We start from the raw sequence: 14,234 nt of genomic DNA on the forward strand, positions 1-14,234 counted from the left end.
ATGGAACTGATTCTACGAAGTTATCCTCTGACCTCTACAAGGAAGGTTTGGACTGTCAGGTTTTATGATTTCAGTTTTTCAAAGTAATAAAATCAAAAGCAAAGAATGGCTTTAAATGGGGCCAGAGAGGAAGGAAATATGTTTAGTGACTAAAGATTTTCATAAATTTTGGACAATGAAGCATCTTACTGAAATGATGAGGAATCTGTCTTGTGGGGCTTTCTACCATGGTGAAGGTACATATAGAGGAAGAGGGTTTGAAAGCCCCCACTGTGCTAGGCAGTCATGGTTACCATAGCAGCTGCATGCTCTGGGACTCTGAAATCTCATGATCTGGCTAATTTAACCTTGAACGGGTTCATCCTGGTTCTGTGTCGAGAACTAGTACTATTAGAAAGAGTTAAGTAGCTTGAAAAATGCTTTCTTCCAGCTTATCACCAGTTCTTTCCTTGAATGTGTAACACCAGCGAGCAACAACCGGTCAAGAGCTTGTGCTATTCTTGTCAACCAGCCCAACTGTACCAACCAGTTCTCTGCACCCCTCTTTTGTTCCGCTTATCCTTGGCTCTTCAGGTGGCTCTCCTCATCTTGGCTTGAAACCCTTCGCTCACACACTCTTGTTGACAGTGACTTGTTCCCTTGCATTCTAGTTTGACAATAGGAAGAAATGACCGCTAGATCGCAGTGTCATTTTCTGCCACTTGGAGTTGGTTTCTCATTTAGCCTGAACACTCGACTTTTGCACCCACCCCTACGTGGCAAGGCATACCTGCCTTTAAAGCAAATGTATCAGTCCTGTCGTGCAATACATTTTTAACCCCTTCATCTCTTACCACCTGCATTACAGAATATGAAATGACCTAAAGCTATGTCTTAAGTAGTGGCCAAACTTCAAAAGACACAGTTCTAAGTTTAATCTTGAGCCCACAATATCAGAGGTCTTGACATTTTAGTCTTAAGTGCCATGTTTTCTTTTGTAACACAGGGTCTAACAATGTTGCCTGGCCTGGCACTTAATGTATATGCCAAGCTGGCCTCAAACTCAGAGTTTCGGTGTTTCTTCCTTTTGAATACTGGTACTAAAGAATAAGACGGAGCCACCAGTTACAAAATGGCACCATATCACTATTTTTTGGAGAGAATACAATAAATTTTCTGTTGTCTTTTTTGAGGATCTGGAGCATTATAGGAGGCTGATCTTGCCGCTGAAGTTGAGGCTCTTGGAGCAACGGCAGGAAGTAGCAATGGCATTGCTTATGGAAAATTCATGTCCTAGGACTCCGACCTAGTGCTACTGGATCCTTTACAACAATCTTCAGTGAACGGGCTCACTGCAGTTTCCCAAAAGGAAAGAGCATGCCACAGTCCCCTTGCTGGTCCACGGGAGTTCAGCAGCATCACAAAGAAGGTCTGGGAGGTCACCGCCCTCCAATCTGTATCCCAGGATGCTCTGGAGAACCTCTCTGTCAGTACAAAACATGCCTACACTCCTTAGTCTCTCCTGCCTTACAGACAGTACAATACACATCCTATAAGCTCAGTCAGTATGTGCAACTCTTCTTCATGTTCATCTGACTGAGATAGATGCTGGCAACTGCTCCTGACACCCCATGACTCTTCCCTTCCTATTTAAACTGCTTCTCAACCTCCAGACTCCAGGGTCAGTCCATGGTCTAACTGAATGACTTTCCTGTCCTATTTTCCTTCACTTACTATCAGCTGTCACTCAGACTTACAGTCTGAATAAAGCAGTCTCCAGGTTTTCCTCTCACTGTGCTCCAAAATGGGCTCTGTTCTAATGGGGTCCAGGAAATGTCTGGAGGCGTTTGAAGGGAAAGCTGCGTCACTACCCCTTGGCTCTATCAGTCTTTCTGAATCTAGTAAAGGTAGGTCAGTCTGTCCTTCCTTCCTACCTTCTGTCCCTCCCTAAACCTTATAATATACTCAAATGATTATTTTCTGTCAGCAAATTTAAAGCTTAAAGGATTAGTTAAGAATTTATGGCTGAGGAATGAGATTTCTTTTTTATACTCAGGTCTGTCTTTTCGCTCTTACTTACTGATGGCAGAATCTTCTCCTCTTGTCCCATTCCCCACAGGTCACTTTCCTCTGGATTCTTGAAGGAGAAATGAATTTGTCACATACTCCTGCGTTAGTCCCAGATGTCAACTCTGATGTCACTGCTTCCTGAAGCACTACTGCTGCCAGTGTGAGCTCTGAATCTCTGTCTCCCAGTTTGCAAACCCTGTTAACTGTCTTGCTCCAGCAACAGGTAATTCTCATCCTTCTGAGCGTAGAAAACCATTCTTTGTCCTTCCCTCAGTATACACCATTCACACCAGTCCCCATGGAAGGCTCCAGGACAATAACGGTGAAGCCCGGACCCATGAAAAACACCTTCAGTCTGCCCCGTCATCATTTTCCTTATACTCCTTCCTTTCTGGTGGTGGTCTCAAGCCTTCTCTTTCCGTGTTCCAAATGCTTCTCTTCTGCTAAAGAAGACTACTCTCCTGTTTCTGTCACCGTTCTCTGAAAGGGGTAGCTAAGTCCATTGCTTTCCTGCCAGTCATTGCTCAGAGACTGTATACAACCTTTACAACTAACAACCTGCCTCATGCCCACCACAGTGGACACTAAACAAAAGTTCATACTTTTGTTGTTCCTTTCCCCCTGCTCTCTGCAAGGAATGTTTCTTCCCCTGGGTTATCTGGTAAGAACAGGAGCCCATCCCTAAAACAGTAATTTTCCTCCCAGTTATACAAACATCAGAAATTCTAGTCAAATGCCTGCTGTGCTCTTCAAAGACACACGGTGAAAGATTTCCCCTTTTGGGAAATGCTATAATCACCATTCAAAGGAGCCTGAATTGTCTACCAAATAATTTATTAATTCCTTAAGAAAAATGGCTTATTGATGTCTTTTTTTTTTTTACAGTTTTCTAAGTAGCCCCAACAAGCCTAGAACATCTGATCCTCTCAGCCCAGCCTCCTTTCTGATTGCTGAGGTTGTAAGTGTGCAATTGTGCCTGGCTAGGATACCTTCTTTTATTCTACCAACCAACCTAACATTTGTCTCTTTCCAGAGGGCTGCTGGAAAGAATATGACCAAGGGCAGGCGCAGAACAGCATGTTCAAAGTGCTATGTAACACTGGACGGAGTGCACCAAAGAAAATTCCAGGTGCCTCACAGCTTTGATTAGCAGTAGCTCAGTTGTAGGAAACACAGTCCTAACATGCAAGGTAGTTTCAAAACAAAAGGGGCTTCTGAATGCTACCTATGACCCGAGAGACAAGGGTTAGGGGTTCTGTATGGTTAGAATACATTTTGAAACAAGGAAGAATTTTATCAAGCAGTCATTGGCTTGAATTGATACTCTGGTCTGAAGAAGGAACGGTGTGGCCTCTAGGCTGCGGGGCCTTGCCTGCGCTTCATGGAGATGCATAGCACATTCCCGTAGGCAGGCTAGGAAAGTTGGAGAGACCGCCTCCATCCTCACAGCTCTGCGTGCACGTGACGGGATGCATGTCTTCACATAGTTTAGTGCTGTCAGAAGTGTCACCAGTTCCCGTCATTGCGCTACAGAGACGAGAAGATTTGGGCTAGAAGAGTTCATTTGCTGGCTGTACAATGAGCAGCAAAGGCTGGACTCCAGACAGCTGCATCACCAAGTCAAGTGTTTTCCACTATGCCAAGCTTCTACTATGTTCATGCTATCTAATTTTAAACTAAATAAGAAACATTTACATATATGAACATAGTAAAGGCATGCTGTGATTCCATGCCTAGCCAGGGTGAAAAGGAAAATGGGAACAAGTGGAGGGAGATGGAGATTTAACAAGTCAAGCCCAAGGAACAGAAGACACTATGCGTCAGAAAATGCCAGATGGAGAAACAGAACAAGGGAGAGAAAGAGACAGCCAGTTGTATCTGAAAGGAAGAATGAGTTAAAGCCGGGATTCTTTGAGGCCCTTCTCCAGCACACGCTGATTTTATACCCCACCAGTCTTGTCTGCTCTTTTTATGTCCACCTTATCTGTCCAGGGAGCTGTGGGTTAGTTTTCCACAGATTCCTAGAACCCTGACCTTATGTCAGCTGAATCACTGTAGTTAATTTTCTTCTGTTTGTAAACAAAGATAACATCAATTTGCTTTAAAAAAAAACCTGCATTACCTACTGTCCATAAAAAGCAACAAAAAACAAAAAACAAACACCTGACACTACCAAGTATACTGGTAGAAAGAAAGAGATAGGAAAACAGGCTGACTACCATACCATCTAAACAGTGGATATACAAACCTGCCACAAATATTCCCATTATTCACTATTAGATAAGGTATACAATAAATAATAATATAATAATAAAATGCTTATAACATACTTACTGCTTTTATTTTATCTAATTGCTTAGTAAATTTGGTTTAACTGCTTTCAAAATGATGTCAAAACATATGACCATATTGGCATTTAATAAATTTTTGGTTTTGTATAGTATTTTAATGAGAACAGGCTTGATAATACAGTCTTTGGATCACAGATGCAGCTTAGCAACTCCATGGCTTTAGGAAGATTATTTAAAATCTTGAGTTTTGGGTTCTTTATCTATACCATGGGATAAACAGGGCCAATGAGATGGCTCAATGAGAAAAGGTTCCTGTGCCTGATGACCTGAGTTTGACCTCCTGATCCCGCAAGGTGGCAGGAGAGAACTCACTCCAAAGAGTTGTCCTGACATGGACTAGGACACACAACTACCTGCACACACACATACACACACACTAATAAATGAATACAATTTATTTGCCATAAAGGTTGTTCTAAGAATGAGTTGTGCGCTTGAAATTGTACCTTGTGTACCAGTAATTGTTACCTCCTGTGAACAGTGGTCACTGACCCAGCTGCAGAAAACTTCATTACAGTTTGCCTTTTTGCCTGCTAATGAGTCTGCCTGTAAAGGTTTTATGAAAGCTGTTTGTACCATATGTGGACATTAACTGTGTTAAGTGAGAACTTGTTTACTGCTAAGACCCAGGAGGAACATCAGTCACTGTAAGTCAAATACAGACGCTCACTAGTTACTCAAGAAGCAGTCTCGGACAGAGCCTTCACCTCAAAGTCTATCAGCTGGAGGTCAGCTATCAGTGTCACCAGCAGTCCACTGCTGTAGAGCTCTTGTGCCAGCTGGGCCACTGCCTCTGTAGGGGGTTCCTTGTCATTTGTACCACACAGAATCTCCTTCATTGCTTGCAGGGACTTCGATACTTCTTCTGAAGCCTAGTGACCAGAAAGCATGTTAACAGTTAGAAAGAATACAAATTTTAGGTTGTAAGGGAGCACACAACACATACACAGCAAACAACTTCCAACAACAACAACACACACACATACACACAAACATTTCTTGGGCCTTGTCTATTTATAACCAAAGATCATTTTCTGACTATAAATAAACAATAGCAGCAACATTAGTAGGTATTGCTTTCTTTAATCTTGAAAAAAAGTTACTAAAATTTATGTAAAAAGATTCCTTATATTTCCTCTTAGAAATATAACTGAAGTCTCAAACAATATTATTCAGTCTAATTTGAGACAAGCTAAAAACAAAGTGTATTCTTGAAAAGTCGAGTATTTTCAGGAATTACCAAGTGCTACAAAGTTTTTGCTACAATTTCTCAATGGCTCCCTACTCTCTTGGTCTTCCAACAGTCCAGGCATAAAACCCCAAATTGTTATATACAACTCATAATCTTTTGACATGTTTACTCCTCCTACACAGTCGTATTTTTTCTATTTGTAAAACTTGTATCGGTTTACTACAGTTCAAGAATAATAAGCAGAACTCTAGAGGCAGAATGCAGCCAGTGTCAAGTCGGGGAGTGGGATGTGAGGAATGACTACTAATGGGTGTGGGTTTCTTTCAGGAATGATGGAAATGTTCTTGATTAAATAGTGGGGATGGTTGCACAATCTTGTGAGTTGTAAAAACCCAGAGTTGAGAAATTATATGGTATGAGAATTCTACCTCAAAAGCCCTCATTAAACTAGTACAGTTGACAAAAGAAAGACTTATTTAGTAAACAATTTGTGTTTCTATTTTTAAAAAAGTTTATTTTGGTTGATTTTATATTGCAAGTATCACATCACTAAAAATGAGAAGAAAATGAATGGAAAATAAGACATGATTACAAAAAACAACTTCTGTCAGCATGGCACTACTTTTTAAAAGGCATTTCTCAAATTCTTTAGCTTATTACAAGCTTACGAATACCTATAAAGAAAAGGTCTCTGCTCTCATGAGTCCAAGCCAGGAGACCATATTTTCAGCACCCTGTCACCTTGTGCACCTTTTTATACTTCATGAGATTATAATAATTTGGATTTAAATGTTCCCCAAAGGCCCATATGTTCAGTGTGGCAATCCTGCTGGTGGCGGGCCTCAGGGGAGGTCTCTCCTAGTCACTGAGAATATGCATTTGAATGGGATTGTGGGATGGGCCATGATCTTTTTCCGTTCCTTTCCCATCCCAGCTACAAGCTCTGTCACAGGTTCCCTATATGATGATGGGCTGTCCCTACAAGAGGCCCCAGAACAATGTGGCCGATTGGTCACAGACTGAAGTTTCCAAAACTCGGAGAACAAATAAACTTTGCCTTTGTATAAGCAAGTAACCTCAGGCATAATGACTGTTTCACCTTTCTCTACTTTCCTTACCTTTGTGCTGCTGTAACCCCTCTAACTTGGGAATTTAAGGAAGACCTGTACCCTTACACACTCTACTCCTTTCACTCAGCTTCCCATTGGGGGAACTCCTCTCTGCCGCTGCATAGAGGCAGCAGTTTATCAAGTGCCCCATTTCTACTCCTCCACTCACAGCTGGGTATGCTGCAACGTCTTTCTTGGTCCTATTGTTTGTGAATTTGGGGGCTGTTCTCTCATTAAGAAGCCGTGAACTACAATACATTCGCATGTGTTTCTCCTGGTGTGCTGTTGTGGAATATTATTTTAACTAGGCAAAGATATGTTACATGTGTTTATGCTGCGGAATATTTATATATAACTGTATAAGGGGTGTTACTTTTGTTTCTGCTGCGTTTGCTTAATTATGTAAAGATGTGTTGCATTTGTTTCACCTTGTCTTCACCTAAGACACCTGATTGGCCTGATAAAGAGCTCAATGGTCAACAGCTAGACAGAGAAAAGATAAGTGGGGCTGGCAGGCAGAGAGAATAAATAGGAGGAGAAATCCAGGCTCGAGAGAAGAATGAAAGGGAGAAAAAGAGGAGAGAACAAGAGAGATGCCTGGGGTCAGAAGCCAGGCAGTCGCCAGCAAAGGAGATATGAGAAGCAGTGAAAGGAAGATATACAGAAGAGAGAAAACTAAAAAGCTCCAAGGCAAAAGGTAGCTAAAGAGAAGCGGGTTAATTTAAGTTAAAGGACCTAGCCAGAAATGAGCCTAAGCTAGGGTGAGCATTCAAAGTTAATAATAAGTTTCTGTGTCATGATTAGGGTGGTGGTTGGTGGCTGAAAAGAAAAAAGCCTGGTATAGTGGGCATATTCAAAAGCATGCCCACAGAATGTGTCCAGGTATCATTAGTGGGCCAGTAGGATCTTCGCAATGCATATTTCCCACTCATCAGATAATACTGAACATGTCTCCAAAGCTCAGACACATGTACACTGTCACTTGCAGCGAGCAGAAGCGGTCCTGCTCTTAATCCTCGTCTGCGGTGCTGCGAACGTGAATGTTCTGGGCTTAACTGACCTTCTCCCAGTTAGGAATGAAAACCTGGAGGCTTTTAATTTTTCTTTTTAATGTTTGCCATTTAAATACTTCATGAAGGTTATTTTTAGTTTGTATTTAAACCAAAAATTGGCTGTCTCAAAGACTGTCCGAATTAGAACAAGATATTTCTCCAATTCCTTAGTAAGGTTAAGGATTTATCACACACTGAGATAGAAGCACACTATGACCCTAAGGTCTTTTATTTTATAACAGGTCATCTTGAATCTAGTCATTGCAGAGAGAACCAACCATGTGGGGCTTAAAATTCCTTCAAAGAATGAACAAAGGCCTCTCTATGAGAAAGTCCCTTGGTCAGACCTCAGAACAATGTGGAAGAACTGTGCCAGTTCTCTCTTTCCCATCACCATAACACAGTACAACGAGACAGCTCTGATGTCTACAGAGACTTGGGCTGGGTCAGAGGGACACTGAAGAAAGGTTCAGTACAACAGACCCAACATTTACTAGCTGCATAAAAACCCGAAACAACCTATGAATATGACAGGGACCACACTTAATTCTTCATTAAGCTTTTACATGGGCGTGGCCTTAAAATACACACATTTTAATAATGGCTTTGTTTTAAATCATACCTTATCTGTCTTTTTGTCTTGCTTTTCCAAAATGGCCAGGTTGTCTTTCAGGATTTTCACAATTTCTGCTGGATTTTTGTGTGATTTACTAAACAAAGGCATTTTTTTCATGTCTAATAATCTCTTCTTCCAATATGGAATGCTAAACAAACAAAGAAAAAAAAAACAAGCCAAGTTAAAACATGGTAACTTTCAGCTCCTAGCATGCCCACTTCTCCATGGATTGGCCAGTCCCATCCACTCTCAACTGGATACCTTTCCCATGGCACACACTTGGCTACTGATTTTACTCTCTGGGCACTGTTTGACCTGTGTCTAGTTCACCCACTCACACTTAAAACGAGCCAACTGTGATGCAGAACCATTTGCTACATAAACACAAGCTCAGGCATGTGGCTCAGTTGCCTAGCATATGCAAGGGCCCTCCACTCTATCCCCAGTACTGGGAAAACAATACTTAGTTCTTATCTAGTCTTGATGAATAGACTAGATTCAGAATATTCTTGACTATCATTTTTCTATTTTAAAATGAAATGGCTCTTAAAGTAAAGAAGGAAAGGTTAGATAATGATAATGGTAACTTTTTTTTTTTTTTGGTTTTTCGAGACAGGGTTTCTCTGTGGTTTTGGAGCCTGTCCTGGAACTAGCTCTTGTAGACCAGACTGGTCTCGAACTCACAGAGATCCGCCTGCCTCTGTGCTGGGATTAAAGGCGTGCGCCACCACCACCCGGCTAATGGTAACATTTTTAAACCTAAAATGATGGCAAAGAATATAAATGTCCATATATATTATTATATGTGTGTAGGTACTTTATAGCAATATGAAGAAAATAAAGTGTTATCTTAAAAAACCTAACAGCAGAGAGGGTAGTGGAAAAGTCAGCCACAACAAAAGGAAACAAGGAATAAAATCTCAACAGCAAAAGATATAATGTCTAATATGAAGAAGAATTCTTTAAACTCCATCACTTAAAGGACTTTTCTAGTCAAGATTAATGATCAGATATAAACGTAAATTTGTCTTGTGGCTTTTAAAAGAAATAAAAATCCTCTTTCAAAGCACATTCCAACAGAATGGCCTTTCAAAAACAACAGCAATGTGCAAAAAATAAAAAAAAAATCTTTGGACTGGGCAACCCCATGCATTCTCACAGAACCATAGGAAAATAAACATGGTTCTGGGAAGGAAAGTGTACAGCCTCACAATTAAATCTCTAGATAATATACAATGGCTGCACACACAGGTTGTATATGTCTACAAATATAATGCTGAAAAGATTAAATGGAATCAAGCCCACAAATAGCTCAACAAAATTAATGCTAAAAATCTGAAATGGTTCTTGAAAGGAAGCCTTCATATAGTTGGCAGGACAAGTGGGAGGGTGTGAATTTACAATTATAATTCATTCATATGAGAAGAACAATAAAAAAGAATTTAAAAAGTTAAAAAGGAAACCACGCCAAATATCTCCAAGAAAAGAATAGAAATAGTGACAGAATCAGAAAGAACTAAATCAGAGACAAGGAAACAATCCCTGTAGTTACTTCATCCCTGTTCTGGTAGCATCTGTCTGCCTTGGGCCACACCCCAACCCCTGGGAGGGAGGGATGACCACCTGCGCAGTGCCAGGATGCTCCACACCATGCTCCATAATTAGGTCTCAAATGAACTGTGACACAAGCCAGCCAAATACAAAAAGATGAAAGGCAACAAGTGTTAGTGAGAACATGGACAAAAGGGGACTCCTGGGTGCTGGTGGTGGAGATGTAAACTGGAATAGCTGGGACAAGAAATGGTGTGGAGGTCCTCAAAAAAATTAGTGGTAGAACCACCAACTAGTTGGTCAATATTTTTCCTCCAGGAGACATATCCAAAGGGATAAAAGTCAACGTGTGAAGGGGTATCTACATCCCATGATCACCGAGCACCACTCCCACGGCTAACACACATCACACTTCATAACACACATGTCTATGAATGGATTGATAAAGACAGATATCACATAATGCTATTTGATCTTAAAAACGAGGGAAATCAGGCCAATGAAATGGCTCCATGGGTAAAGCACTTGCCTACGCAAGTCTGACAACCTGAGTTCAATCCCTAGAACCTATGTAAAGGCAGAAGGTGAAAACCAATTCTTTGACATCCAGATAACCCACTGTGGTGCATGCACACACACGAACAATACTGAAGGGGAGAGGGCTATGTCACATGTGACAACACAGATCATTACTGTATTATGTCAAGCAGAGAGAGACAAGTATTTTAAAACAACTGAATACACAGAAATTGGGAGTACCATGATGGTTGCCAGAGGCTGGGCAACTGAGAAGGGAGGGAATGAGCAGGTGCCGATTGAGAACTTCAGATAGACAGAAGGGATTGATTTTCAGATCTAATACTATAGGATGACTAAGAGCAATAATAATGTGGTCTATATTTGAAAATAAAATTCTTCACTAGCACTTTCCTCAGTGGTACTTTAAGCTAAATGAAATAATGTATTCTAATCTAAAGAAATTGCTATTTTACTATGATATTTTATTATAAAGTTCTAAGGCTCTAAATAAAATGGTTAGATTAATTTAAATAATTTAAATTTTTTTCCATCACTTTTAATTATATGTATGCATGTGGGTCTGTATGTGGTACGTGCATATGAGAAGTGCTTGTAGAAACCAGAGGCAAGAAGACCTCGTGAAGCTGGAGTTACAGACATTTGTTAGCCAACCATCATGGAAGCTGGGAACAGAACTCCAGTACTCTGAAAGAGAAGTACATGTTTTAACTGCAGGGCCATCAGGCCCCTAAATATAATGCTTTTAAAGGAGTAGAAAGCTTCCTATCCATCTCTTAGAAAGAGGTGAGACAGAGCAAGCTCCCTGGCTGCTCGTGGAGCATCCTATTGTATAACTATGTCCCAATGATCTCATCTGTCCTCCAGATTCTTACTGCTCTTAACTACTAACAACGGCAAGAATTACTATAGCACATATTCCTTTGCCTGTCTGCTTGCACATATGTACCGGGGTTTCTCCAGAGCAGCAGTTTCAATGCTTGACTGGCAAGTCTACATAATATCAAAACACCAATGATTCCTAAAATTCATGGTTTGATATAGTTCCAATCACAGGTTTAAAAAACACCCCTAACTGAAATTATTAACGAATAAAAGGTAAGCAAGCACAATAGATTTGTTTTTTTTTATATTTTTGCAAACGTAAATGAAACTAGGGCCGTGATTATACTAAGCTTGTTTCCTACCACTGCATCTTTCCCACAGACAATAACAAAATTTAAAAAGATTAGCAGGGAGGAAATGAAAAGCGCAATGAATTACTGTAACAGTGACATCAAAAACACACAGATTAATGGAGAAATACCAGAAACAAATACAGATAAATTTCTAAAGTTTTAGAAACAATGAAATAAATCTCAAAGAAGGGGCTGGGGGGGGGCGTATAGCTTAGTAACAGAGTGCTTGCTTAGCCATGAGGCTCAAGGTTCTATTATTCCCAGAACAGCAAAACAGACAGACAAACAAACAACTCAAGCAATGAGATTGGAAAGTCAACGTTATTATAAATAGACTACAAACATAAAAAAATTGAATTTCTTTACAAAATTAAAACTTCAGGCAAACAAGAAAATTCTGTGCTAGGAATTCGAAAGAGAGTTGGTTAGCAACCCTCTAAAGGAAGACCTCAGCCAGGTTGAAGACCATCGTGAAGTTGAGGCAGGTCATGAGTTCAAGGCCAGACTAAGCTTCACAATAAGACCCTGCAAATTAACCAGTTAAAACTGAAAATCTCTTTGAGAATAAAAACAATTCATCAGAGAAATAACATGTAGATAATAGAAAAACACAGAAATACAAATACATAGTAAACATTTAACCACTCTCTTTAATTTAAAACTGAAAACTCAAGGTGAAAATTACTTTCCCCACAACACAATAAAGTGAGTTTTGGTTTTATGTTTTATTTTGTTTGAGACAGTGTCTTACTTAGTCCAGGCTGGTCTTATAATGACTACATAGTTGAGGCCTTGAACTTTTGATTCTTTTGTCTCTATCTCCTAAGTCCTGGAATTACAGGGGTGCAGAGCTATACCCAGCTAAATAATGCAGCCTTTTGTTATTATGTTGACAAAACTCTACCTGGATGATGGTGCAATGCAACTGGTGAGGGTTAAAGTTGTGCAATAATTTGGCCTTATGGTTCTAGAATATTAGATACAACCTGACTTAGGAGTTAAACGCATTTCTGACAACCTAAGATAATCAAAATATGAATCTTATTATCCCACCTTAATATTCAAATTTGTATAGAGCAGGTTTATTGCAATATTTACTGTAACAGTGAAAACCCCCAAAAGAGCCTAAACATCTCAAAAAAAAGAAAATAGTGCTATAACCACTCTATATACTAATAGTGAATGTTGTGATCTTTTCCAACTTGGAAAAAAAAGTTTTCTAAATACTAACACCTCCAAAAATGAGGTGCGTCTCTTGGTTGATAGTGCTTCACACTAACTAGCAACGTGTCCCCCCGCTTTAGTGACAGATAAATCAGTCATGTTCTTTACCACCAAGAGCTTCTTAAATTTGATGAAACATGGTTTATGACCATGATAATGTTTCTAAACAATGTGAAATAGAATGGAAATTTAATGTTAGAAACACTGTCATGTTCATGTTACAGGGCACAACTGCAACTATGTAAAGCAAACAGAAATACAAACCCACAGAGCCTATGCACAATAAGAATACTTTTAAAAAGCGAATAGTTTGGCTCCATTTGCAAAATGCTTATTGCACTAGCATGAGGAAACACATTCAGTCTCTAGAACCGACCTAAAAGCTGGGTGAGGTGGTATGTGCCTGAAATTCGAACACTGGGAAGTAGAGATAGGCGGATGTCAGGGCTTGCTGGTCAGTCAGACTAGTCAAAACTAGTCTAAGGTCCAAGTGAGAGAACTATTTCAAAAAGGTTGAGAGCCGCCCTGGGGTATACCTCAAGCTGTCCTTTAGTTTCCAAACATACGCGTGCATGTGGATCTGCTCCACCACACACACACACACACACACACACACACACACACACACACACACACGGAGCCAATAGTAGCAAGCTCTGGAGAACACAGTCAAACTATTTAATGAAAGGCCAACGCATTCATCATGAAAACACCTCTCATATAGTACTTCAAACTACTAAACAGCCTTTTTGTTTTAAAGTCCGCACTGGAATTCTGATCCTCCTCATCTTTCCAAGTCATCAGTCAAATAAAATTTCTGAGGCTATGAAGTTTCATGAAGAGTGGTACTTGGCTCAGGTTCTAGAGAGAAAGCCAAAAAGATCGTTTAGCTCTGTGCCCAGCGAACACAGGCGGGGAGGTTGTGTGGAAGATTTTGGCAGCACTCCTACCTTGTGTGTAAGAGCCACTAAGGATGGCCCAAGGTCAGTCATCTGAGCAACTTCAATGGAGAGGTGTGCTTGGAGAGGGGTGTGTGAGACACTGCATGTCCCCGCTGGTATCTTACATCAGACATTTCAAAGGGGTCTAAGTATCTGGCTGGGGTGGGTAGTGAATATTTCTAGACCTTTTTTCCCCTAACTTCCAACTGTGCTGTTCAATAACAATTCTCAATTCAAAGGTTTTGCCAGCATTTTGAAGGGAGTGGTAAGTCTATCTCTGAAGAAATCTCAGGCTTTGAACAAGCACAAAAGCATCTGTATGACCTCTACTGCCAAACTCATTATTTTAAAAAACTCAACTCAGGTTTTTTTTTTTTAACCTAAGTTTATTTTTCAACCGACAGAGAACACGCTGAGACCATTTCCAAGGTTCC

General features: G+C 40.3%; 1 protein-coding gene across 6 annotated transcripts in view; it reads right to left on the reverse strand.

Annotated features, from left to right (window-relative positions):
- Nucleotides 1-14,234, reverse strand: part of Cab39l (calcium binding protein 39 like) — a 103,743-nt gene that overhangs the window by 43,007 nt on the left and 46,502 nt on the right. For all 6 annotated transcript variants that reach the window (XM_041633816.1, XM_041633817.1, XM_041633820.1 and 3 more), the window contains 2 exons: nucleotides 8,376-8,517; nucleotides 5,108-5,272 (listed from right to left, as the gene is read on the reverse strand). In XM_041633816.1, the coding sequence (XP_041489750.1) occupies nucleotides 5,108-5,272; nucleotides 8,376-8,486 (276 nt within the window). In that variant the 5' untranslated portion in view covers nucleotides 8,487-8,517. The remainder of the gene's footprint in view (nucleotides 1-5,107; nucleotides 5,273-8,375; nucleotides 8,518-14,234) is intronic.

This window comes from Microtus oregoni, unplaced genomic scaffold, assembly GCF_018167655.1.
Source record: "Microtus oregoni isolate MIOR12 unplaced genomic scaffold, Mior012 000045F_ref0000178, whole genome shotgun sequence".
In the NCBI taxonomy this organism is placed as follows: Eukaryota; Metazoa; Chordata; class Mammalia; order Rodentia; family Cricetidae; genus Microtus; species Microtus oregoni.